We start from the raw sequence: 26,306 nt of genomic DNA, 5'->3' as shown, positions 1-26,306 counted from the left end.
TCCCTTGTGCCGGCCTCCCCTGTGCGGATTCCGACGGGTACGACACACGGGGTGCAGATCACAACAGGTTGCAGCAGCTAAATCATCATGCCAATGGTATACCACGCAAACCCACAGTTGAAGGCCACAAACCAGCAGTTAACCAAGCACTTGTAGTATATTCAGTCAGCGTAACCATTACACTATCATGTTCAAACATCACAAATTACAAGTGGCAAGCAGCAAAACGAATGGCTAAGCTCATGGTAGTACAGTGGACCAGCTTATGTTTTGTTTCTTTATGTTCCAAATTTAAGCTCATGGTTGTTTTAGTGCTGTAATTAAATAAATGGATAGTCATATAGCCTTCTGCTAATTTATTTTCAGATAGCCTTATTGTCTGCTGTCTACATACTACAGTTTTATAGATAACCTACATCTTTCAGCTGATGCTGCGCTTGTTTTTACAAACAAAAAAGACACGTCTTTGATAGATGAATCGTAGTACATGTTCACTCTATTTGTTGAACCTGATAAAACTGGATCTCTTATGGTTGTGGGTTTGGCTGATTCTCAATGATTCTTGATGTATAGTGATTTAATCCAATAAAATCAATTTTGTTCCTCATCAATTTTGCAGCAGCCTGGTCTTCCATTTTGTCAGACATTGGCTCCGCCTATTCATAATCGATAACAAACCCTACTTGACCACCTTGTTTAGCCTATTGAACATATAAACCCTCCTAGACTCGTAGTCACGACCGTTGCCTCCATTTCGCCTTTAAATCGCTATGCCACCGTCTGTAAATTCCGTGCCCTGCCGAGGGCATTTTAGTCATTTCACACGCAGGCATATAAAACGCAGCCCGCCCGTGGAGAAACCCTAGCTGCTGCCTCCGCCGGCGCTCGAGCCCGCACTCGCGCCCCCACCCACCCACGCTGCTCTCTTCCCCGATCCCCTCCCACGAACCCTAGCCTCCTGGTGACGCCGCCCCTTCCTTCCCCCGTCCCCCTCCCCCCCGCGCGACGCGAGCCCCTCCCTCCTCTTCGCGTTTCGGGCGGCCATGGACGACTCCATGAGCGGGACCACCGCCGTCGCGGCGCTCGTGGCCGGCGGCGCACTCCACGGGGCTCGGGACGTCCGCGGCGGCGCGGGCTGTGGACCGAGAGGCAGGGCTCGGGACGTCCGCGGCGGCGCGTGCGGTGGACCGAGAGGCAGGGCCCGTGATGCATTCCGTTCGAGGGGCTGGTCGGGTTGGCGCGGGATCTGAGCCACCGTCGATGGATTTCTCGCAGCTTGGCTCCTGTTGCTTTGGATCCGGTACGATCCCCATCTCTCTCTCTCTCTCCAATACTCAACCAGGCACTCACTCGCTCACTCTGTTTGTGCGCGCGCGTGTGCGCAGTTTCACATCCCTGAACCCCCAAGACTTAGTTCTGAAATATTCAGATGCTCATGTACTGTTCCAACTTGCCATCTTTGTTACTCATGGCTTGCTTGACGGACATACAAAAGATGGAAAGAGAACATTGCTTCTTGTAGATAGTCTGTTAAATTTCCATGAATTAACCTTTTCATGTTTAGGTCATATTCAGTGGTGTCATTTTCCTGTTTGTCTGACAATTACCAGTTAGTGTATTGTACAAAGTGTATGCTGTTTGACATTGACACGAAAGGCAGAAAATACAAAAAATGCATAATTTCCAAGACATGATTCTACTAACCGCATTCTCACGTTATCATTCTAATTATTTTTTATTGTTAGTCAATACAAAAGTAGTTTTGGTTGTAGCCATTCTAAAACCATATTTGTTTGCCTCCGCACATAGGTAAACTCGGTCTCATGACACCATTTGTTGTCTTCATATTTAGATAAAAGCATCATAGTTATCAATTTAATTAGTAGCACCACCGCTATGTGATTAGGACAGCATGCCGGCCATCGAGGATGATCTGATCATGCAGTTCTTGTTTGCTGCCACACATACTTAGCAACCTGCCCTATGGACTGTAGTTTCATTTTTTTTGGATTCTTGAGATATGTTATCTGCAGGGAGCATCCTGATTTCTTCAGTTGCAATTGTTTTGTTCATTTCCTTTTTGCCTTCTTGATTGGCTCAAACATGCTCATTGTGAAAGGGCGAGGAGCCGCCGCCATGTTTCTCCCCGAGCTCTGTGGTGGAATGGTCTATTTGTATCAGATTGTGTTTAGTGGATGCGAAGAGCTCAGTTCTGGTAAGCTAGACCCTGAGGCGTGCAGCAGGTATGTGGAGATTAAGGAGCGTGCCCATGTGAGCGGCTTCGATTTTGTTGTGCCAAGATCTCCGGTGGCAGGGATTCACTTCTTTTTTTGGTGATAGTCAGGATTCAGTTTGATGTTTCTGAATTTTAACAATCATGTTTTACAGTACCCTTGACATGAATGAGATGACTGGGCTTAAATGAGAACGATGAGAACCATCCTGTTCTCCGTCGCAATTAGCATGTGTTTAAACTACTACTGCAGCAAATGTTTGTCGTACCTTCAGTTTGTGCCGCAGAATCTGTGTTTCATTGGCACTTTTGTGTGTGTTTGATTTAGTATCTTTACCCAGGTGCTTGCTAGAGGAGAAGATTAATGGTCCAACACGGCTTCATGATTTATGAGCTGGAGGAGAGGGCATTGGATGAACTAATCAGTTCGAAGCTGTAGGTATGCAAAAACTTCAACATGTATGTATAGTAAATTTGTAATAGCAAAACTCTTGCTTCCTTGCCCATAAGAGAAAATACACCAAATTTTTTATCACCTTAACTTGTCGATGGCATACCATCCTGTCACAAACCCTCAATAATGTGTAACTCTTTTTTACCGGCTCTGAGATATTGCATAGTGATGTCTCACAATTAAGATAATTACTGTGAAAAATAACTAACCTCATGTTATCTCATGTACTTTGGTACAGCCTTCACATAAGAAGCTGTACACTAGAGGCAAGAACATGATGTGTGTGTGTCTTTGGGGAGGCCGGGGAGGGGGGGGGGGGTAAAACCCCTGGGTATGCATTCTTCACTTGAACAGATTCGATAATTTATCCCAATACTCTCTTTGTATTTTTCTCTTTGAGGAAATCCTATGATAGATATATTTTGTCCGTTGTTTCATGCATTCTTCAGCTTTATGATTAATATTCCGAGAAATTTGAAAACTTTAGTCATTAAATATATGTCCCAAGAAATTTAGAATGGGACCATGGGGTTACTCCTTTTGAGGATTTTCACCTTAGAGAGGAAGAAATTTAACATTTTTGTTTGCAATATCATTTTCCCTGACGGATTACATACATGTTGTTATTTTATTTACAAACATGTCAAGCGTGGTTTTTTTCGTTTTCTGTAAAGATCATTCACATCAATTTTTTTCGTTCCTCCCATCTGGATTTCTGATTTGATTCCAGAGTTTGGAGGTGGATGTTACTAAAGGGAGGAAGTTGATCACAAGTTTTCTTTCAACAATTGGTGAGTTACAGGTCAGCCCCATCTCACCTCACTAAATCTGCAACTCATGCTTTTTTCTTGCTTGATATTAATTCTCGATATTCTTGTCACATCCTTACAGGGATATCATGTGCATATGTATGAGTTTGCTTTGCTTCGGTTGAAGATATATGTGTGCCTGAAGATACAATCTTACATGCATTTTCTGTATGATATGATCACTATTTCGTTCTCTGCGTGTACGTAGGTTGCAAGAATGAGAAAGCTCCTCCGTGCTTAACAGGAAGAGATAGGGTCGCAGCCGCACCGCGCGACGGCAGGCCATGGCGAGCCGCACCGCACCAGGTGGGCTAGGGCGAGCTCCAGCGCGAGCGAGCGCACCTGTCGCCCACGCCGGCGGTGTTCCGGCCACGAGCAACAGGAACACAGGGTCCCTGACCACGGCTAGATCTCCTCCTTCTCTGTCCACATGCGTGCAGCAAGAACTAGCAGCCGCACGGATCTGAGCTCGACCTCTCAAGTAGGGTGGCTTCCATGCTGTAGCTATTGTTCTTTTCTCCGTTTCTCTGAAGATGCTTGCTATCTTCAGATCTTGCCGAGTGTTCGTCTGAGATTCACTGTCTTGATTTAGTTAGTGGTTTGGATAGTAGTACTCCATGAATTTTCATTTGACCGGCTGTATGTTGCCGCCGCCGGTAAATTGGATGATTGGTGCAGTTTCACATCCCTGAACCCAAACCCTAAGACTTAGTTTTGAAATATTCAGACCATCTTTACAGAAGTGTGTCAGTGTTGGTTTACTTGTGATACTTGCTCCATTGTTGTGTTTAATCATATTGTCCGATCTTAGCATATGCTATGCTCGCCAAGTTCAACTATCAATGTCTAATTTCTCATCTGATTTTGACACCTTGCTCTTCTGCAGTTTTGTTTCACTTTTCAAGGATGAGTATCTTTACTTTGAAAATGAACTGGTCATATTTCTATTGGAAATGAAGTGATGTTGCTTCCCAGGTAAATAACTGAATTCTCTTCTACTTTAGTAGATTCAGTAACTTTTCTTTAGAGTTGTTGTTTAACAGTAGCACTACCCTTGAGTAACTAGATCAATGGCTGCCACTATGTAAATCTTAGTTCCAGTACATATGATAATCATGGTTCTTCTGTCTTGGTCTGATGATTTTACACATGCCAACAAGCATCCGTGCAATATGTTCTTTACTTCTGCACCTAACAGCATGTTTTCCCACAAAAAAGTACACGTGTCGCGGCAATCATGCGTTTTATCATTTTAATAGGCAGTCAAGTTCATCCTTCAAATGATACAGAAGGCAGTCAAGTTCCATCCTCTAATTTCTTGTGTTCTTTGTAGGACCAATTAGGATGTATACCTGAAGGAGTGAATCTACTGGTTCAGCTGAAAATTGATCTCTATTTGGTTTCTGTTTTTGTGTTTGGTTTTGCCGGCCGCTCGTCCTTCGTATGCTCATCCATCTTGGCTGCTCTGCTTGCCTGCTTCTCCTCTCTAACTCAGGTAAATGGACCGTTCTTTAATTTATATGGGGTGTTGGAAATATGCCCTAGAGGCAATAATAAAATGGTTATTATTATATTTCCTTGTTCATGATAATTGTCTATTGTTCATGCTATAATTGTGTTATCCAGAAATCGTAATACATGTGTGAATACATAGACCACAACATGTTCCTGGTGAGCCTCTAGTTGACTAGCTCGTTGATAAACAGATAGTCATGGTTTACTGACTATGGACATTGGATGTCATTGATAACGTGATCACATCATTAGGAGAATGATGCGATGGACAAGACCCAATTCTAAGCATAGCACAAAGATCGTGTAGTTCGTTTGCTAGAGCTTTTCCAATGTCAAGTATCATTTCCTTAGACCATGAGATCGTGTAACTCCCGGATGCCGTAGGAGTGCTTTGGGTGTACCAAACGTCACAACGTAACTGGGTGACTATAAAGGTACACTACAGATATCTCTGAAAGTGTCTGTTGGGTTGACACGGATCGAGACTGGGATTTATCACTCCGTATGACGGAGAGGTATCTCTGGGCCCACTCGGTAATGCATCATCATAATGAGCTCAAAGTGACCAAGTGGTTGGTCACGGGATCATGCGTTACGGTACGAGTAAAGTGACTTGCCGGTAACGAGATTGAACGAGGTATTGGGATACCGACGATCGAGTCTCGGGCAAGTAACGTACCGATTGACAAAGGGAATTGTATACAGGATTGATTGAATCCTCGACATCGTGGTTCATCCGATGAGATCATCGTGGAACATGTGGGAGCCAACATGGGTATCCAGATCCCGCTGTTGGTTATTGACCGGAGAGTCGTCTCGGTCATGTCTGCGTGTCTCCCGAACCCGTAGGGTCTACACACTTAAGGTTCGGTGACGCTAGGGTTGTACAGATATTAGTATGCGGAAACCTGAAAGTTGTTCGGAGTCCTGGATGAGATCCCGGACGTCACGAGGAGTTCCGGAATGGTCCGGAGGTGAAGAATTATATATAGGAAGTCCAGTTTCGGCCACCGGGAAAGTTTCGAGGGTTATCGGTATTGTACCGGGACCACCGGAAGGGTCCCGGGGGTCCACCGGGTGGGGCCACCTATCTCGGAGGGCCCCATGGGCTGAAGTGGGAGGGGAACCAGCCCCTGGTGGGCTGGTGCGCCCCCCATGGGCCTCCCCCTGCGCCTAGGGTTGGAAACCCTGGGGGTGGGGGGCGCCCCACCTGACTTGGGGGGAAGTTTCCCCCCTTGGCCGCCGCCCCCCCCATGTAGATGGGATCCCAGGGCCGGCGCCCCCCCAAGGGGCCTATATAAAGGGGGGGGAGGGAGGGCAGCCGCACCCTAACCCCTGGCGCCTCCCTCTCCCTCCCGTGACACCTCTCCCTTCCGTTACTTCCACCACCACGCCGTCGTGCTGCTGGATCTCCATCAACCTCTCTTTCCCCTTGCTGGATCAAGAAGGAGGAGACGTCGCTGCTCCGTACGTGTGTTGAACGCGGAGGTGCCGTCCGTTCGGCGCTCGGTCATCGGTGATTTGGATCACGACGAGTACGACTCCATCAACCCCGTTCACTTGAACGCTTCCGCTCGCGATCTACAAGGGTATGTAGATGCACTCCTTCCCTCTCGTTGCTACTAAACTCCATAGATGGATCTTGGTGATGCGTAGAAAATTTTAAAATTCTGCAACGATCCCCAACATGGGGAACGACTCTTCTTTTACCTGTCTATTCCATAGCATGCCGGTGCACTGACCACTTCATGTCCATTTATTTATTAGGTTCTGCGATCTCTTGTGTTGCTGCGTCCCGATCTTCTGCTTTGTTTCATCTCTGTTCTGTCATCGAGGTTAGCTTGCTTTCTGTCTAGCTAAAATGCATATTTCCTTTCCTATACGTGTTGTCATGGTGTTTAAATTACTGATCATTTTAATTTTCTGGATCTGGCACGCCATCGTGTATTGTTCGGCCTCGTCCCACTTATATGTCATGCTTGTGTGTGAACAGAATGCGTCCGCTTATTTCAGTCGTTATACATGTTTTGGAGGTCGTGGTGGCGGCGTAGTGCGGTGTGCTTTATGACGCTTTCGTACCTGTATGAGGTTGCAGAGGACGTGTCTGTACTTGCTGGGGTAGAATTCAAATTGTGAGGGATGGTTGTGCTTAGATTTGGTCGCTGCTGGTCGGTTCTTGAGTTCAGCGCATGAAAACCTGCAACTGCTATCAAGCGAACCACATGTAACTAAACTTCTGATTTGGTGATGTAGACATAGATCTAGCTGATCCCAATTGCTGGAGTATTTTAGTTCTATTGATTTGTAGCATCTATATTATTAGATATACACTTATGGATGTGCTTCTTTAGTGTGCCTTCTCTCATCTCACAGTAAATTGTTTTGTTGTTCCAAATAATTGCTGCAGGAGGGAGCAGCAGGCATAGAAGAAATCCCAAGCCAATTTTGCTCAGCTGTAGCATCTTCCACTGACAATAAGTCTGCACAACAGCCTGGTGAGGTTTGTTCTTGCATTTAAAAACATAAGTCCTTCAGTTGCTCTCTACTCGCTGGTAAAAAAGCATAGTGAATTCCCTTTATAAATACCCAGCTGAAGAATACCTTAGTTAAATCAATCAATAGTGAGTTGTATTACTAGAGACTAGAGACGTAAGCAAACGCCCTTAGGTGTGACACTCTACGTGGTTACCTTCTTAGTCCCAGCTATTGACATCATACTGAGATCACACTCTGCCAAGCGGAATGTTTGTTTCTATGTACTTCTGGATGCTAATGTACCGTTCTTGATTTTCATGGGGATATTCCTTCATTATTTGGTTACCTGTCAATGCTCGGTCCTATTTCCCACCTTGTGCTTTGACTTCTTGCATTTTTTCCGTCTAAGTTATTAGGCTACTGCTGCCTAGTTTGCGCATGATGAACCACTGATTATGATGCACTCCTGGCTGGTCTGCTTTTTTTATGCTTTTTTAGTGACAACATTCAGACTTAATGTTTATTACTTCATTTCAGAGTTTTAAATTAAGACATCGTGGTCAATTTATATGGTTTTCTGAAGTTTCACCTTCCCTTTGTCATATTAGTTTGATGAAATCAATTGGAAGCCGTCATTACTTTGATGTACTGGCTTACAGTCTTATTATGTGCTCCCTCTTCAAACTAATACAAGACCTTTTAGATCACTACTTACCTTTTAAAAGGTCTTAAATCTTAGCGCATATTTAACTACTTTATTTGCTGTACTATTGTGGATGTACCGCAGAATAAAGCAGTCCTCCATTTTTCTTCTCTGCAGGCTGATGTTCTTGCTTAATATAAGCCAACAATGGAGAAACGGACCAAGCTATCTTTCATGATCGGTTACACACCAAGCCTATGTTTTTGTTGCTTCTACATGTTGCTATGATGGTCATTCAGCCCATTTTCTTGAACCTGCACTACAACGAGAGATCTGGGCTGCTTCTTTGTGGCTTCCAAACTTGAAATGTTTGTTTGGAAGTTAGTTTAGATTTTTGTTGTGGATTCACAACTTCTCACATGTACCATCCTCTTAGACCTTTAGATTTCCAAAGAAACTAAATGAAGATATGGTGGTATGGTCTCAATAGTAGAACTTAAAGCCTTCCATGCTTTATATTTTCTCTGAAATTTGCTCTCGAAGAATCATGTATCTATGTTAGATCTGGTGAGAAAAGGCGGCTTCCAAGCAGAGGATGTGGGAGTGTTGGCCACATTTGATTTTCGACTTGGATGTCTAAATATTCTCACAATACTTGGCTCCCTCTCGGCCTTTGCGCCATTGGCGCAACGAGTCATCTAGTATATGCAAATCATCAACAAAACAATGGTACAACAAACAAACTGACAATGAGTAAATAAATGAGCAAACTTGTTCACTGGAATGCCTGCGTACACTCTACTACTACCTCTAAGTCTGCATAAATCAGTGTATATTCAGTATAATTTTGCCTGTCTGGTTATCTTATGTGCGCTGCCATTTTCTTGTTATTACGCTTGCTCATTCCTTGCTGTTTTATTTTCTGTTCTTACCTTTGGCATTGCTTGTACAGTGCTGGTATGTTTGCACTTGTATAGCTTTGTCAAAATGTAGATCCTGTCAAAACATGATGTGTGTTTCATGCCTCAACAGTATAACTGATGAGCATGCATTACCTTTCATTGATGCCAAACTGATGCTTCAATTTCAAATTTGCTAGTTCAGTAGGTGAAAGACAGAGATAAGAAAGCGGGAAGCGGTGATTCTTTCTGAGCTAGAAGATGACATGTTGGCAGTCTATGAAGTCATGTTCAAGTCTCTTTAAGCCTGCCAGATGTAATGAAAAAAGAAATGGTTCCTGGAGTCAAGCTATATCACCTTACTTAGATGCAAAATTTCAGTTTTTGTTGTCAAGCTATAAACTGTAGCTTTGAACCTTTGTTTTGCTTGTGTCGGACTACATTTTGTGCTTTATGGAGATGGACATGTCAGTTGTAATTGAATTTAAATATGTGGATTAGTTCTTTATGGAGCTGCTTATATGAAATATGGCGTGCCACAACTTGTTTCATTTTGACATGAATGTTAAATATTTCAAAAGATGATGTTTGTGTATTATGAAGTTCATTTTTAAGCTAGACCATGTGTGGGTTTATCAATTCTTGCCAAATGGCAGCCATACATTATATGGTAGTCATTTCAATCTAGAAATCTTTGTGGCAGCCAAACATTATTTTTGCAACTGGATTTCCATTCCAACCAAATGAAATCCCCATGGAGGTTTCATTTCATTTCATTTCCACCAAATCCAAATGAAATGAAATGGGGTGTGCCAAACAACCTGTAAATAATTTGGTACTTTAAAAAACTTTTGAAAATAAAAAAAGAGAATTTTTAAATAAAATGTTCAATAAATTATAAAATATTTGTGGATTTAAAAAATGTTCGTATTTTTAACAATGTTCGCATATTCAAAAAATATTCACAACTAAAACAAATGTTTGTGAATTAAAAAAATGGTCATGATTTTTTTAAATCGTGTATTAAAAAATGTTAAGGAAATTCGCCAAAATGTTATCGGTGATGCAGCAAAATGTTGTCATGGCCTTTGTTAATTATGAATTTTTTTCTCCTGATGCAAGCACGGGCTCTTTTGCTACTTTTTTAATAATAAAGCACTGATTGGTTCTGCCCGCTCACCGTTGCGGCATTTTTACAGGAAGACGCCTGATCATAGGCTAGCTCAACAAGAACGGGATGATCAACCGGCTGTGTGGTTGGACCCCCACCCCCACCCCCCCTCCCCCTAATTTTATTTCGATTTTACTTGCGGATGATGTAAGCATTGGATAAAGCTGGCCGGCCGTAAGGCCTTCCCTAAAAGAAAAGGCCTGCAGATGCACGGGTGAGCACAACACGCCTCGTTGCGGGAACCGGATCCTCTAACATTGTGAAGGAAAGTAAGAGAAGCTACAATATCCTAACTTTTCTTCTTTCTATCCATATGATTACGGCTAAAACGACTTAAATTAATTTGCAAATTGATAATCTACTGTGTACATTTATAGTAATTACATACAAATAAATTGATGATGAAATAAAATTAATTTTAATTATTTATATCTACAGTAAATATCAACTTTAAACAACCAACTAACAGTCCCTAACTTTCCTTCTTCATTTTACACTAGGCAAACACTGTAGGACCGTGACTTTGCTTCACAATGTTAGAGGATCCGGTTGCGAGCAGAAGGAGCCTGCGACGCACGGGCGAACAGAATTTTTTTTTTTTTTTTTGCAAACAAAAAAAACACGAGGGCCCTCCTCAATGCGTACAGCGGCGCCGCCGGCCCGGCTTGCGGCCGCCCTGTTCTTGTTTCCCTTCCCATCCGCCCCAATCTTCCCAAGCCTCCTCGACCTCCGACCTCCTGCTGTCGTCCGTCTCTGACTTGGATCCAAGTCGGAGTCCGTGCGACGTTGCCGTTCTGTCCGCATCTTACTCCACCCCTTGGCGATGAGCGTCGGAGCCAAGGAGCGGATTCAGGGATGTCGCGGTCGTGCGAGAGTGGGGGCGGGCAGACAGGGGATGGGGACTTGGGGAGCAAGAGCATGGGAAAGGAGGCTATAGGAGCAGGGTTATGGAGGTGAGTGTCCCATCCATGACAACCATAGAGGTCTCGTGAATTCATGCTTGTTTGCCATAGAAGCTACAGCTACCTATCTCATTCTAGTTTCAGAATCCCGTGTTATTATCATCTGAGCTGCACTTTTATTGCTTTCATAGTTGATTGTTCATCCGTGGTGAACATTGTTGATGGCAAGTCAATTGCGGAGGACATAAGGATGTAGATTGTTGAACAAGCTCGTCAAATGAAAAAAAGCAGTTGGACACGTTCCTGGGCTAGCTGTTGCGCTGATAGGCAATAGAAGGGACTTTCAATCCTTTGGGCGATTTAATTAAATTGTAGACTTGTGAGGAAATTGGGATGAATTCTTTGTTGTCAGAGTTGCCTGGGAACTGCGTCGAAGATGTGGGGTGATGGATTTGGTGTTAACATTCAATGAAGATCCATCTCTTCATGGCCTGCTTGTTCAGCTAACACTACCACAAGCAATGTGTTTTACTTTCTGGATGCAGCCCTAGAAAAGAATTATGTTTGGTTTAGTTCATAGACTGATGTCATAAAGTCCTTTTTAGTCTACATACTAGACAACTGTTTTGATATAACTGAATAATAGGGAGTATATTAGTTCTGATGGTAATAGACGACCAACTTCAGTTGTATTTGATTTGAGTTTTTGTTATCAGTACATGTTGTTGGTCAAGATTCAACATTGTTTATGTCCATGTTTTGCTGGTATAATGCCTCATCAAGCTTTCTTTTTATATGATGATATTGTGTAAATCAGCATATGGATGAGGAAAATATTCTTAGTGGCAGTGGCCTGGATAAGGATGCTGATGGTTTCCATCCCTTAAACGTTGGTAATCTTGCCCTCAGAAGCTGGAAACCTGTGTTTGTTTCTTGTGCTACAATCTGGATTTATCTCATGGAAAGCACGTCTGGTGAAACAAAGTTATTACACAATCCTACAATGTTTTGGTTTATTTTTCAGATAGTCCTTTTTGACTGATTAATCATGTGTGACGTTTCATGCAGTGATCTGTCCTAGTCAGGAAGACAATGCTGAGGTAGTACAGGTTACATCTATGTTCAGAGATGAGGCTAAGATAAAAGATGCTCACAGTTAGTTCATAGTTTGAGTTCATGAGGAAGCCATGGGGGTGGCGGGTGTTTGGTATGAGGTGGTGTATGTGCTGCACCTGATGGCCGTGGCACGCTTCCTGCATGCCAATTTACTGCTTCTTCCGAGGTCATATAGTGATGCTATGGCACAGAGAATCTGAAGGTTAGTAATTCTCTTCTATTCTTCTCGATTAAGAACAGTGTTATTTTTCATGATTTAGTGACTGCTAAGTGCTAATAAATTAATTCAATCATATTTGGGCCATCTGTTATAGAGCTAAACAAACCATCTGAAAGTGGGATGCATTGCATTTTCTTGACAGAATTTACAGTAGCACCAAGCAGGGTTGCGTCCATCATCCTCATCATGTCTGGTCTATGCCGCCGGAGCACCAAGTCGCTGGCCTATTCTAACAAGCCACTCCAGGCCCTCGAGGCAGCCCTTCTCGCCGGGGAAGGAGACCCTGATCTGTAGGAGCGCCGGGCATGGCCCCATAATTAACAACAAGACTCTCCTCTGTCCGTCTGCATAACTCCCATGAAGAAAAATCTCTAAACTCCAGTCACCACCTTTATGTCGATCTAAGTGGTGGAGAGTTTGCTATGGTGGCAAATCAGGCAACCGTAGATGGAGTCATTCCATGTTACTGCATTGAGTTAGCATATGTGGCATGGATGATAGATCAAACCCAAGTGATTTTGATTTTCATGTTGGCTACCTTCTCACAGGCATGAACAACCGTGTGTGAATTTGGTTATTTAGAACAAAATCTGATAGTTGGCCAAATGAAAGTGGTGTTTTCTTGAACTGAATGACACACATTTTGCCTAAACATAATTCTGTTGCCTATCACGACCTCAAAGTGCTCCTGAAGCAAGCTGCTGTGTGTTGTGTGTACAAGCTGTACACTGAATTGTCCATGCGGAAAGACACAGCAGCAGATCATACAATCTACGCCATGGAGCCGCTGGTGGAGCTCGACGTGGACGAGCGCCAGAAGGAGCTGTGCATGATGCCCAAACGTGGCGCCAAGGCCTTCCCCGTCCGCACCCGAGGTAGGCAACGACTTGCGTCACTACCAAGTTGCTACAAGCATACAAGGCCTTCCGTGTTCAAGCTGAAAAGGCAAGAAGATTTCATTATTAACATGGATAAAAAAGGTGGATCGTCTTCTTCAGTAGAAGTACACAATGGTTGGCTGAAGCTTTGGAGTGCTAAAGTTCCAGGAAAGGTAAAAATACATCTTTGGTGTATTTGTTTTCAGAGTATTTATGTTGGAGATGAGCTTAAGAGAAGAAAGTTAAAGATATGGTAAGTTGTCCTTGCTGCTTCATGGGGGAAGCATTTATCACTGCTTTTGGGGTTGTTTTTATGTCAGAGGCCTGGAGAAGCTGTAAGTAATTTGTGATTTCTCATGCCCACTTTTCTCTAAAAGGGTAGGTTGGCTGGTCATCTAAAATCGTGGATCGGAAATGTTCTTCATCAAAGCCCATCCCAATTGCCAACAATTCTGTTTGCACACTCAGGTTTCTGCTTTTCTGTGGTGATTTACTAAACATACTTTGGCTTATGATCCCCCTTGACGTACACTTGTGCCCTCCACTACACATTATTTTCAGTTTGCCAAATACTGTAGTAGGTAAGGAACTACACAAAGTGGATTGTTGAGTTTGCCAAGCATAATGGCACACCTAATTTTGGCAAATCACCTGAAGAGTATATCAAGCAAAGATGCTTTGAGATTTTCGCATGACTATATGAGGTTACCATAAACTCATGTATTGCCACAATAGCTTCTTTTAATGCACTAGGGAGTTGTCTTTTTTATATCAGGTAAATAGTTCCTTCCTCACCCGTTTTTCAGACCGAGATCATGTGCTGCTGCTGTGTGGTGTTCTATGCTCTGTTGTGTTCCTTTTTGCTTTTTCTTGGGCTTCTTCTCATTCTTTGGCACCTACGCTCTGCTTGGGGAAACTTTATACATGGCAATACATAGATTGGGATTCAGATTTGGAGCAATTTTGTTCATTTTGCTTTGTACTGATGTTGCCATTATTGTACAAAGGGAAGAGACAATTAGAGAGATGGGTAGAAGTTACTAGCTACTGTATTTGTATTGTGATTGTTTGTTGTCAAAGCTTATTGTTTATTGGTTGTTGTTGCAGATTGTTGTGATGGAAAGTCAATTTTGATTATTTCAAAGCAATGTTCGATTGAATAATTTGAACTAGACTGGACTACAACATGTGGATCTCGATGAGTCTGAACATGATTAACATGATCGGGCAATTTTTAGTGACTAAAACAGGTGGATGAGGTATTTTTACTCCCGTTGCAACGCACGGGCATTTGTGCTAGTCTATATCTATATCAATATAAAAAGAAACATGTCTCACCCGTTCAACCATGTTTGTCCAATAGTCTTTGATTGTACCAATCTTTAGCGCTAAATAAGGTTAGCAATTTCTCCTAATTAATAGCATACCTTATATCAGACCCAGCTCAAGCCAATTAATTATATCCTACTCCTGCCAAATATTATCATGTAATTGTCATCTTCCAAATATTAGTGTGCAATATAGCCAATATATTCTCTAATACTGCATATACTTAATTACCAGTGAGGATTGTGAGTATAGCTGGGCATATCTCGGGCCGAGCCAAAAAAAGCCCGGTGCTGAAAACCCATGCCCGAGCCCAGCCCGACCGTCGGGCCTACTAAATCGGACCCGAGCCCAAAATGCCCGACACAGCCCGGTCGACCTGACCCGACTACGGCTAGAGTCTTGTTTTTCACAAGCCCGGCCCGATCTTCTCGTCGGGCTCAATTTTCAGGCCCAAGCCCAGTCCAATGGCACGCTCGGGCTCGGCCCGGCCTGGGATTTCGGGTCGGGCCATCCGGGCCGGGCTGCCCATGGCCAGGTATAATTGGTAGCCTTGCTCTCATTCCCCATCCTCTGCTCGTTGCAAATTGCTGATTTCCAGTCTCGTCCTACACCCTAATGGCGCAGCCGGCGATCCCAGATGAACTCCTGGAGGAGATCTTCATCCGCCTCCCCACGGCCGCCGACCTCGCGCGCGCCTCCGCGGCCTGCGTCTCCTTCCGTCGCGTCATCACCGGCCATCCCTTCCTCCGCCGGTTCCGCACCCTCCACCCGCCGCCTCTCCTCGGCATTGTCGGCGGCAGCCTCATCCTCGCCAAGCCGCCTCACCCTTCTGCCGCCGCGGCAGCCACCTTTGCCGACGCCGACATTCTGCTGGGAGGTTTGTCTGGAAGACACGCTGCTCGTGCTCGATGCACAAAGGATGGAGTTCTCCGCTGTTGACCTCCCGCCTCCACTTGGCCCTTGTAAGTGGGACATGGCCATTGTGGAGGCAGCAGATGGAAGGCTTGGGATGCTTACTATCTCTGAGCATCTGATGAAGCTGGTGCGTTCCAATACCATCTCTTTTTTGATGTACAGCACAAGGATGAGAATGGCGCAAACCAGTGGCAATCCAAGTCCGTAATCCCTTTGCCGGTGAATTATTGCTATGTCATCTTGGGTGTATCTGGTGGATACTTGCTCCTAATTGGGTATCCACAACAGAATAGGCTGGTACTTGATTATTTTTCACTGAATCTCCAGACATTTCAGATTGAGTGGTTCTGTCAGACTGGTCGCTGTGCCATAACTGGCGGCCTGTATGCCGATCTCCCACCGTCCTTGTCCCCGCCAACTATTTGAAGTGGTAAGCTTGCCCTCCGTCTTTAATTACTTTATTTCCATACATATGACATTGCAATTGCAATATGATGCAAGTGTTAGTTATATGGTAGTGTGTACATTAGCATTCTCTACTTTGGCAAATGGTCCTGTATTAACACTGATGTGGCCAAGTTACTTTTCACCCTTTATAATACACATTCTTATTGGTTGTCAGTGTTTAGGTGCTATTCTAATGGTCAGTACATCTGTGCAATTCCAAATCTGTGAATTTCAGGATGAGCAAGAAGTGTTTGTTTCTCATCTTGTGAATATGGCTGTCCTCATTTTCAGTGTCATGCAGAAATACTACTGAAATAGTAATCAGCATGACAGTATGCGCGAGTTAGGCTGGATTTGACATGCATTGGTTACTTTCCCTTGCACATTTAAAACTATATATTTTCTCCATTTTTAGCTACTTATTGAACCATTTGCTTCTGCTAGTTACTTCTCCTCAGCATGCCGTGTTCTTCTCATTGACCATTGATTGCTTTAGTTAGTTTGTTTGTGGTGGGATCCATTCAGCAGATCGCATAAAGCACCAAGTGTTACAGCGTTAGTGGCAGCAAAACACCACTAGTTTTCCAAAAAACTGTCACTTCGCAGCATTTTTTAATTCTGTTGGGATGTGCAGCACGCATCATGTGTAATGAATTCTCGCTTTTGGCTGATGAGAGTCACAGTTCAGCTGAGGGTGCATGAGGCAGCATGTTAAATTTTTGTTCTGTTGGTTGGTCGTGTCACCAAGTTATCATGCCTGGTGCCATTTGAGGTGGAATGGCTATGATTTGTGCGGTAAAATTTACCGTAGTGGCTTATTTTAAAATTTTATTTGTTTTTATCTCATGATGCACTTGCAATTAGAGACTTCGGATCATACTACTGCTCCTGATGTTTGTAAATTAGCCCCCAAAAAATGCTGTTTTGGCATCATCATATTCGCAATGACCCAACAATCATGCTTGAATTTGCAACTGTAACTGACTCTGGCTTTCCATGTGGCAAGCACACTAACCAAACCAGAAACATATTTCTAACCTAATAATGTTAAGCTTCTACCTAGTGGCATCTTGTAACAGCTGGGTTGTACTAATAAATCAAACTTATTGAATCTAAATTTTACTTACGATGTCATGCATACCATGCAAATTGATAGGTCGACACTAAATGGTTGCAATGATATATATGAGTTTAGATGCCATGCTAATGTTTATGGTCAGTAATTTTCTGGTCTTGTACTGCAGATGCATGTTTAATTGCGTAGGTAACTTCAGAAACATGTTTGTGTCCTTTTGCAAATAAGAGTTGAATCCGTGAGCATTTCAATCAAATTGGACGCTCTTCAGCAATCAGCATAGTGATTTTTAGTGACACTCCAAAAGTAGCTGTTTGTATCGCATAAAAGTATTCATTAAAAACTTTGTATTATGGTGAATTAAAATCCTCATTCCTATTTACTCCCTCCGTTCCAAAATATAAGTCTTTTTAGAGATTCCACTACGGACGAACGGAGGGAGTAGTATATTTCAGTTGAATACATTTCTGGCTTCGTGTAGAAACAGAGAGGCTTAGAGACACATGCTTTCTATTCCTCAGTTTGTTTCAGTTTACTACTTCTTTTGAGTTGTTTTATCTAAGAACCATTTCCCTCTATTACCAGGGCTTGTCAGAGAATAATGCAGATGGCAAGTGCGATGCCATGTTACGTAGGATAAATGTAAGAGCACTTGACAGCAATTTGCAGCTGATAGACAATGCCTCTTTCAACCATTGAAGAACAAGAGACATGCAATTGATGTCCGCCGCATCTGCCTTCTTTTCGCTGTCGAAGATTTCGTATCGTTAAATCGTTTCTGCTATTTGTGCAGTGCTTGCTTGGCAAGAGACTAGATTTAGGGATAAGCGAATGGACTGATTGGCTTGCATACCTGTAGTGTCCAGCTTCAGTAGTGGCTTTTGCTTGCTTGAACTGAGTGGCAAGTAAGTTTTGCAGCTTTACTTGTAACCCTGGAATAGTTTGCTTTTGCTGATATATGATTCTAGTACTATGTATTTATGGCATTACCCAAAGTCTACTTGTGCCGATATATTATGATTCATATATCTCTTTCAAAAGCATGCATAGATTAGATGAAGTTGTAAGTAATGTCCTCTCTGCCTCTTTTTTTGCCTTTTTTTGAACGGGAAAAGGTGCCAAATTTCATTCAGCTCAAAAACACAGTACAGCGTGAATTACACATCCCTGTAGGGCTTGAAGAGATAACAGAGAAAGAACAGGGCAATGAGTGTGCCTATGAGCTAAATTGGAACAACCAAAGACGGGTTGAACTGAACTGTTGAGAACCTGGTGAGCAACATTATGGGCAATGCGGCAAAGAAATCTGCCAGTGATTGTCTGATAGCCCAAATGGATTTTATCTGAAGTCACATCCCTAGTTGCCCGCAGCCATCGCCAAAGTAGGATTATCTGTAAAACAATTGGGCTGATCGACCTGAAGAAGTTTCTTATTTAAAGAGACCCTCTATAAGTGACCTGGTGTTTGAATCCAAGCCACACAAATACAAATCCTTGTCAGTTTTTTCACAACCATTATCAACCTGCATGCTTAAAAAGAACGAACTCTATAGCCAGACAAGCAATCGCACCAACATCAGCACATCTTCCTATTAGCTGGCTGGAGATCCAACTGTGCCGGCGAGGGAGCCCCCTTCATCACCACCGCGCGGTTGGATGAGCTGCGGCGAATGCTCATCCCCTCCTGTGAATACTGGCGGGTACAACGGAGTAGATCATGACAGGCCATAGGTCGCAGCAGCTAAATCATCATATCTATGGTGTGCCACACAAACCCTCTGAGAGTTAAATCATGTAAATTTTGGAGCTGATGGCAGCAAATCGTGCTTCAGGTGGCATAAACAATCACAAGCCAGCAAAAGCATTTAACCAAACACTTGAGTATAATCAGTCACGGACACACCAGTACGCAACCAGCAAGGTAGGTAAAATTCAAATTCAGATTCAGGTGACAAGCCCTCTCACAGCTGAATCATACAAATTCTACTTAAGGATGACAGCAATTCTTGTATTCATTCCCTCGCTCAAACATCAAAAGTTGCAAGTGGCAACCAGCAAGACGAATGGCTAACCCAGCAGCACAACATTTAACCAAAAACACTTGCAGTACCATCAGTCACCACACCAGTATGTTCTTGTATAGACTAGCATCATGTTTTTGCAGGCAGGTAGAATTCAGGTAACCAAACGAGCATGATATTACAGAATCAGACAGGTAAAATCGATTCCAATTCCTAGATTAGCTAGCAACAGAGGCATGAGACTGAGGAGCAAACCAGCAGCCGGCCAAGAAGAAGCCTGCCTATCCGGCGAGCGGGTTGGCGTGGACGGTGACGCGGTTGAGCCTGATCTCGGCGAGGGGGCGGTCGGCGGGGCCGGTGGGGGTCTTCTCCATGAGGTCGAGCACGTCGAAGCCGTGGATGACCTTGGCGAAGACGGTGTAGTGGCCGTTGAGGTGGGGCTGCTTGGCGTAGGTGATGAAGAACTGGCTGCCGTTGGTGTTGGGCCCGGAGTTGGCCATGGAGAGGGTGCCCCGGGCGCCGTGCTTGAGCGCCTCCCGGAACTCGTCCGCGAACTTGCCGCCCCAGATGGAGGCGCCGCCCTTGCCGGTCCCCGTCGGGTCGCCGCCCTGCACCATGAACCCCTTGATGTTGCGGTGGAAGACGGTGCCGTCGTAGTAGCCGCTGGCGCAGAGGGCCAGGAAGTTCTCCGCCGTCCGCGGCACCTGGTCGCAGTGCACCTCCACCTTGATGTCCCCCAGGTTCGTGTGCAGCGTCACCGACTGCGGGGCAGAAAAAATCGGCTCGGTCAGGGCCAGGAGGAATAGAGGGGAGGGGGCCGGCTGAGGAGGGATCTGGGGTTTGGTTGCTTACCATGGCGGCGTGGCGGAGCGGAGGGGGCGGCGGCCGGCGAGACGAATCGGCGGCGAAGAGGGGCGGAGAGGGGCCTGGAAGCGAGCGGAGTGGGGGAAGGCGGTCTGCGGGTCTGGGTCTCGTGGGTTTGGGCTGCTGGGCCGCCCACGCTTTATGGGTCCCAGATTTTATTCAAGAGATCATACGTACCGGTTGACCAGTAAAACTTACCACACGCAAAAAAAATGGCTGTATAAGACGAACAAAAGTGACCGAATACAAGTGAGTATCAGAATAAAATTTGTTCCCTCCGTTTAAAAAAAACCGAAGCTCTTGTTTTGTCCTAGCTCAAACTTTATTAATTTTGACCAAGTTTACACAACAACATATCAACATCTGCGACACCCAATTTGCGCCATTAAATTGCGTACGGAATGTATTTTAGATATTAGCCCATTTTTCCATAGGCTTGGTCAAACTTTTTAAATTTTGACTTGACAGTCCTAGAACTTCAATTATTTTGAAATACAAGGAGTAGGTTACAACAGTGTCAAAAAAAGAATTAGGTTACTACAGCCCACACGAATTTGAGTAAATTTCATCACTGAGCTTTCCCGTTGGGGAACATTAGTCCATAAGAAACAAAACTGAAAAATCATACTACCTAGTGAACAAATAAATGCTCCCTCCGTCCGAAAAAGCTTGTCTTAGATTTGTCTAGATACAGATGTATTCAGACACATTTTAGCGTTTGATACTCCCTCCGTAAACTAATATAAGAGCGTTTAGATAACTAAAGTAATGATCTAAACGCTCTTATATTAGTTTACAGAGGGAGTACATCCGTACCTAGATATATCTAAGACAATCTTTTTAGGACGGAGTTATACTTTTGATGACGCAACGCAACGCGATGCGGTGCGTCAACAACGCCGTCACAAACTGGATACTTTACAGATGATAAGAACCTGAATTCCTCAACACCAACTTATGTCACCAAGGAACAAAATTGCCAGAGGAGAAAGAACCTGAATTCACAAACTGGATACTTTACAGATGACAAGAACAGAAGAAACTGAATTCCTCGACACTAACTTATGTTACCAAAGAACAAAATTGCCAAAAAAAAAAGAGGATAACAGGATTTAACAGGCGAATGAACACAAGACTTGGCCCACGCCTACCATAAGACGGACAATTTACCGCCTGTGACACCTACAGGGAAGCAGATGAGAATCGACACAATTACAACCTTCCGAAGAGCTGCCGTGCTTGGATTCAACAGGAACAGAGAGGACATGACCAATATGAACATGATCCCTGTTCTTTGTTCCACCACCAAAGGCATGACTGTTTCCAACAATTGTCAGTTTCAAACCTACCCCAATGGTAGATGCCAAGACGGAATCCCTCTTATCGGAACAGGTAGGCATTTTTTCCCTGTGTGTTCCTGCGTTTTCTTCGAAGCACCTGGCGAAGCAGTTATTTCTTGACACCCTACAGGCCCAAAAGGAGTTCTCTAGGCGTTTCAGCGGTTTGATTTGTGGCCATCTGTGACCCTCCTGAGCCTTTCCACCACCACAGGAATATCCTGCTCCCTCAACGTTGTGAAACAGCACCTAAACCAACCAGGCTCAATGCAATGGCAAGATGAACCTGGGGTGACATTGACCTTCGCCTCCTCCAACAGCCTGTCCCAAAGCCTGCGTTCCCCTTTCTCACTGTAAGACCGGATGAACTTGCTCATGTCTGCCCAGCAGTAGAACCCTCCGCTGCTCTTGAAGCACTCGATGCCCACCTGTTTCAAAGCATCAACGAGCAGATTGTACGCCTTGCGCAGCCTCTCTCTGTTAACTTTCAGGTAATTTGAAATAAACTTCTGGTCCGAAAGCATGGCAACAAGAAGGCGCTGGGTCGGGGTCGACACAGATGAGAATCTGGCAATCTTGGCAGCTGCCTCCACAATGCTTTCGTTATACGAATATATGACTCCGACTCGAAACCCTGCAAGAGATAGGTCTTTTGAGAGCCCGTAGATTATGTGAACCCTGCCTCTGTCAAAGTCTTCTAGCTCGTTCACGAGCTCTGCCACACTGACAAATTCACCACTTCCGAATGTTGAACCGGCAAATACTTCATCAGAAATCAAGTGTATGTTCTTCTCTGTAGCAAAATCTAGAAGATCGCGCAGTGTTTGCTTGGGCACAAAGCTTCCTGTGGGGTTGGAAGGATTAGATATGAGAACCCCACGAACCCTCACCCCTCGCTTCTTTGCCTGATTATACGCTATTTCTAGAGCAGTGATACTGATGTTAAAGTTGTCGGTGCTACGGCAAGGAACAGGAATCAACTCAATACCGGTTCGCCATTTTATATCCCTGTCCCACCTGCGGAAACAAAGTCACAAATTCAGGACTTCGCACTGAACACCAAACCATGATTATAAACGCACCTGAGAGCGAGGAAGATAGACATACCCAGGGTAGTACGGTGACGGAACAAGAAATGCATTTCCTGGATCAGCAAGACAGAAGCTCAGTATTTCCATTGCAGGCGTTGCACCAGATGTTATCACCATTTGAGATGGATCAAAGGATACTGACTCTTGCATTATTTGCCTCATAAATCCAGCAACAGCCTGAAAATGAAATCAAACAGTTTATATAGGAAAATTACCCCATGAGGAAAAACAAAAAGGTTAGCCATGGAAACTAGTTTCATTATCTGGTGCCAGATTCAAACTATACTAATAAAGACTTAGAGCTTTTTGTGCTAACTTAATGACCATCTAGCTAATAGTGTAGGACAAGCAACAACATATTAATGCGGAAAACAGAGTGGCATCTCAGCACAATTTCTGCATGACGTGTGCCCAAGGGGCTCATCATTAAATTTATTTTCTGATATATCAGCATGACAGCACCTTTTAAAATACGCTATTGTTTCAGTATTAATCTTGAAAAATAACCACCAGAAATGAGGTCAAGAGGCAAGTTTCATAGAAGCATGACAATGCAGAATGGCTTGGTTAGATTCCTTAACTGATTTCGATAGAAATCATCCACTAAAAGGCTATAATAAAAGACAGAAAAATAAGCAAAACAAAAAGGCAGCTCCAATTCTAAAATAGGAGTTGTGCGCTGTTTTAGCAACATATCATCTAGATTAATCTCCAAGGTCTGATCTATCTACAAGTATGCCTTCAGTTCAGATTCACACAGTTGACAGCAGCTACAAAGACACGGGATCAGGGAACTGAAACTCTTCAAAATCAATTGTTGTTTCAGGAATGAGCTGATCAAAATGACAATGTCTGGGAAGTCAATAGTTGACAGATGGCATCATTGCAACCAAGAAAACTAAAATTGACAACCAAGAGCAAACAGACATGAGATAGCGACTCTTTGGCACATATCAGTGAGATGCAGATAACATGTATATGGCCACAAAAATTCAAAAGAGGAAACGAAGCAAATTACGCAACATCACGTCAACAATCATACCTCACTCCAGGCTTAACCACACAAAATTCTAGCGGAATTGCTACGATTATTTGTAGGTTCAATAATTGACTGGACACTACTGTTCTTCGATTGAGCTGATCCAGAACTGTGGGTAACCGCCTAGGCCCACGCTACCAAATCAGAGCAGTGGTACTACTAATGCCAAAGATAGCATAGTTGAAAGACAAAAACTGAAGATACCAAATGTATTTATCAATGTGACGCAGGCTAATTATCATATTGTTCAGTGGACACAAATAAGTTAATTCTCAAGTGTATTTATCAAACTAATTATCATACAGCTCCAAGGACACAAACAAGTTGGAACGAACGACTGCAGATTGTAGAAAACTTGATGCGAATCAAAGAGAAGTGAATTGTTAAACTGGCTGTTTCTGTCGATGGAATCAGGAAAAGGAAGATTCCGGCAGCACTTAATTTTGACGTTGCCGGAGTTAACATAATTGGTAGCCTTTTTATGGATGGGATGGAAGGAATGAGAATGAGAATCAGGGGCTGGTTCCGTTAGGCTTACCATCTTCAAGGCAAGTATCCCGTCGTATGGCTGGTACGTGGCGAGCCCGCTGATGGTGAGGTCCCTCTCCTCGGCGCCTCCGCTCGGCGTCATCGCCGGCCCCGCGTGCTCCTCCATCCACTCCCTCACCAAATCCAGGGACAGCTGCACAATCATCAGCAGGCACCAACTGCGTCAATCTATCTATGGACGCTGATTTCTAGAACGGAGCAGGAATGGGGGGAGGAGGGAGGAGGGGCGCTGACGTGGTTCTCGGCGAGGCCGAGCTGGATGACGCCGGAGGGGTTGGAGGCGGGGTGGTAGGGGTCGTCGGCGCAGCGGCGGAGGCCGGCGTAGTAGAGCGAGTCCTCGTCGCCGGCGCGCACGAGGGCGCCGCGGGCGGAGAGGGCCGGGAGCGCGCGCGGGGAGAGCAGGCCCCGCGAGAGGGAGCGGTGGATCGGCGAGAGCGGGCCCGCCGCGGCGGGCGCGGCGGAGGAGGCCGCGGTGGGGGAGCCCGGCGGCGGGCGGTTGCGCTTGATGTAGAGCTGGAGGAAGTAGAAGAGGGCGCAGGGGATGAGGGAGCCGAGGACGAGCCCGCCGCGGCCCTGCACCACCCCCTGCAGCGGCACCACGATGCGCATCCCCCCGTCCGCCCTCCGCTGCCGGCCGCCGCCCTCCCTGTCGCCCCCGGCGCCGCGCGGTGATCTCGGGTGCGGCTTCTTGTCGGCGCGGTCGCCCTTCCTGCTCATGGACGGCCCGCGCGGCGCCCGCGGTGGCGCCGCGTCGTCGTCGTCGTCCTCGCCGTCGACGCCGCCCTGCTGCCGGGCATGCGTGTGGCGCGCGGGATTGGGTTGGGTTGGCGCGGGCGGGCGGGAGGGAGGGGCGGGGGATTCTGGGGTTTGGGAGAGGGGGCCAGCTGGGTGGGGTGGGGTGGGGGTGGGTGGCCGAGGGGGGGAGGGGCGCCGGGTTTGGCGTCTTGCCGGTTCTGACGAGACGGCGGCGGCGGTAATTCCGTTGGGGTTGGGGCCAACCGAGGCGAGGCCAGGCCAAGGACAGCTCGTGGCTCTCGGCGGAGGCTCAGATGCGGCCGAACCGCAAAAGTTACGGCGTGCTCCGCCCGTTTTCCGTGTGAGAACGAGGATAGCAACAATCTTCCTTTTTCTCTTCGTGACAAACAATCTCCCCTTTTCACTTCGTCACTAGCGTTCAACAACCAACCATAGCCGGATACTATAATGACAAGAGCGCACGGCGGTATCCCAGCACGCCAAAGATCAAATCTTGGTGCTCCCATTGGTCCTGAATTTATTTCAGAATTCCAAGCCGTGTGCGTTCCATGCGGCCGAGGGGGACCGAACCGCAAAAGTTACGGCGTGCTCCCTCCGCCCCGTTTTCCATGTGAGAATGAGAATAGATACAATCCTCCTTTTCAATTTCGTGACAAACAATCTCCACTTTTCACTTGGTCCTTGGCGTTCAACCAGCAACCACAACCGGATACCACAGTGACAAAGAGCAAAACCTTCGAGGTTTGGATCGAACATCCCGTCGACATGGCTATTCTTTTTTTTGAACTTTCAAAGTTTATCCCAAGTTCACCAAAAAAAACTGAAAATAATCTAAACCAATCCCGTCAACGGTGGAGGTGGGTGCCCGGCCGGAAGGTTGTGTGGGAAGCGGACAACCAGGGCGCGAGGCAGGTGCTGAGGAGCGAGAGGCTGGGTCGATCACGGTATGGCCCTCTCATCGGGGAGACACAGGACCTCATATCCCCTCTGGATGACACTCGGGAAGTAGTCATGCTAAGCTCGGGCCTCACAAGACCAGTGCACCAGGATAGTAACCATCGCCAATGAAGAGAAGCGTAGAACGAAAGTATCCAACCTATAGACACACAAACACATAGAACAAAGACTGATCCACATAGATCTACAGAGGACAAATGTCAATGAAGTGAATCATGTGGGATCTGCAGGCGACTTACCTTCATATGCCCTCCGATTATGCTACACGCACCACCAGGATGAGGGCTAGGCGTGGAGATCCTTGTGACACTTAGGGCGTGTTCGGCAGCTCACCGACTTCCCAAATCCTCAACTCCAGGACTGGAGCGCACCAGAACGGGTCAACTCCTGGCTATTCCATATAGAAGCGGGCGACCCGGCGCAGTGCAAAATTGCAGGATCAGTGGAGTTGGAAAAACTGAGCTCCACAGAAACTAGGAAGCGGGAGTTGAAGAAAATTACTTTGTGCTGCCACCGCCAAGTGACTCGCTCGACCAAGCATCATGTACTGATTCGCTCGCATGTCGTCTCTCTCCTGCGAGCAGTCCCTCCCCGACCAGGCTTATGGCCTA

At 45.3% G+C, this 26,306-nt stretch overlaps 3 protein-coding genes across 15 annotated transcripts; 1 reads left to right on the top strand and 2 right to left on the bottom strand.

Moving 5' to 3' along the window:
* Nucleotides 1-10,755: 10,755 nt before the first annotated feature.
* On the top strand, nt 10,756-18,141 carry LOC109744304 (uncharacterized). 13 transcript variants are annotated; one of them, XR_002228274.4, is made up of 5 exons: nt 10,756-11,152; nt 11,919-12,085; nt 12,170-12,419; nt 12,580-15,989; nt 17,667-18,141. XR_002228274.4 is itself a non-coding variant. In XM_073505964.1 (5 exons), exons 1-3 carry the CDS (start codon nt 11,055-11,057, stop codon nt 12,259-12,261), a joined length of 321 nt encoding a protein of 106 aa, XP_073362065.1. In that variant the 5' UTR covers nt 10,771-11,054; the 3' UTR covers nt 12,262-12,419; nt 12,580-15,989; nt 17,667-18,141. The 13 variants fall into 13 exon arrangements, 4 of the variants coding, with proteins under 4 accessions (XP_073362064.1, XP_073362065.1, XP_073362066.1 ...); XR_012190361.1 differs by having other exon boundaries at nt 10,770-11,152; nt 11,919-11,990; XR_012190360.1 differs by having other exon boundaries at nt 10,770-11,152; nt 11,919-11,994.
* A 927-nt stretch (nt 18,142-19,068) lies between these two features.
* LOC109744303 (peptidyl-prolyl cis-trans isomerase CYP18-1) lies at nt 19,069-20,104 on the bottom strand. The gene is made up of 2 exons (XM_020303410.4): nt 19,955-20,104; nt 19,069-19,863 (listed from the first exon to the last, which is right to left on the bottom strand). Exons 1-2 carry the CDS (start codon nt 19,955-19,957, stop codon nt 19,384-19,386), a joined length of 483 nt encoding a protein of 160 aa, XP_020158999.1. The 5' UTR covers nt 19,958-20,104; the 3' UTR covers nt 19,069-19,383.
* A 764-nt stretch (nt 20,105-20,868) lies between these two features.
* Nucleotides 20,869-25,074, bottom strand: LOC109744292 (1-aminocyclopropane-1-carboxylate synthase 6). The gene is made up of 4 exons (XM_020303397.4): nt 24,217-25,074; nt 23,972-24,115; nt 22,411-22,571; nt 20,869-22,320 (listed from the first exon to the last, which is right to left on the bottom strand). Exons 1-4 carry the CDS (start codon nt 24,697-24,699, stop codon nt 21,462-21,464), a joined length of 1,647 nt encoding a protein of 548 aa, XP_020158986.1. The 5' UTR covers nt 24,700-25,074; the 3' UTR covers nt 20,869-21,461.
* Nucleotides 25,075-26,306: the final 1,232 nt, after the last annotated feature.

Source organism: Aegilops tauschii, chromosome 7 (assembly GCF_002575655.3).
Source record: "Aegilops tauschii subsp. strangulata cultivar AL8/78 chromosome 7, Aet v6.0, whole genome shotgun sequence".
Classification (NCBI taxonomy): Eukaryota; Viridiplantae; Streptophyta; class Magnoliopsida; order Poales; family Poaceae; genus Aegilops; species Aegilops tauschii.
Note: the sequence above shows the minus strand (reverse complement) of the source record. Positions and strands in the feature narration are given on the sequence as shown.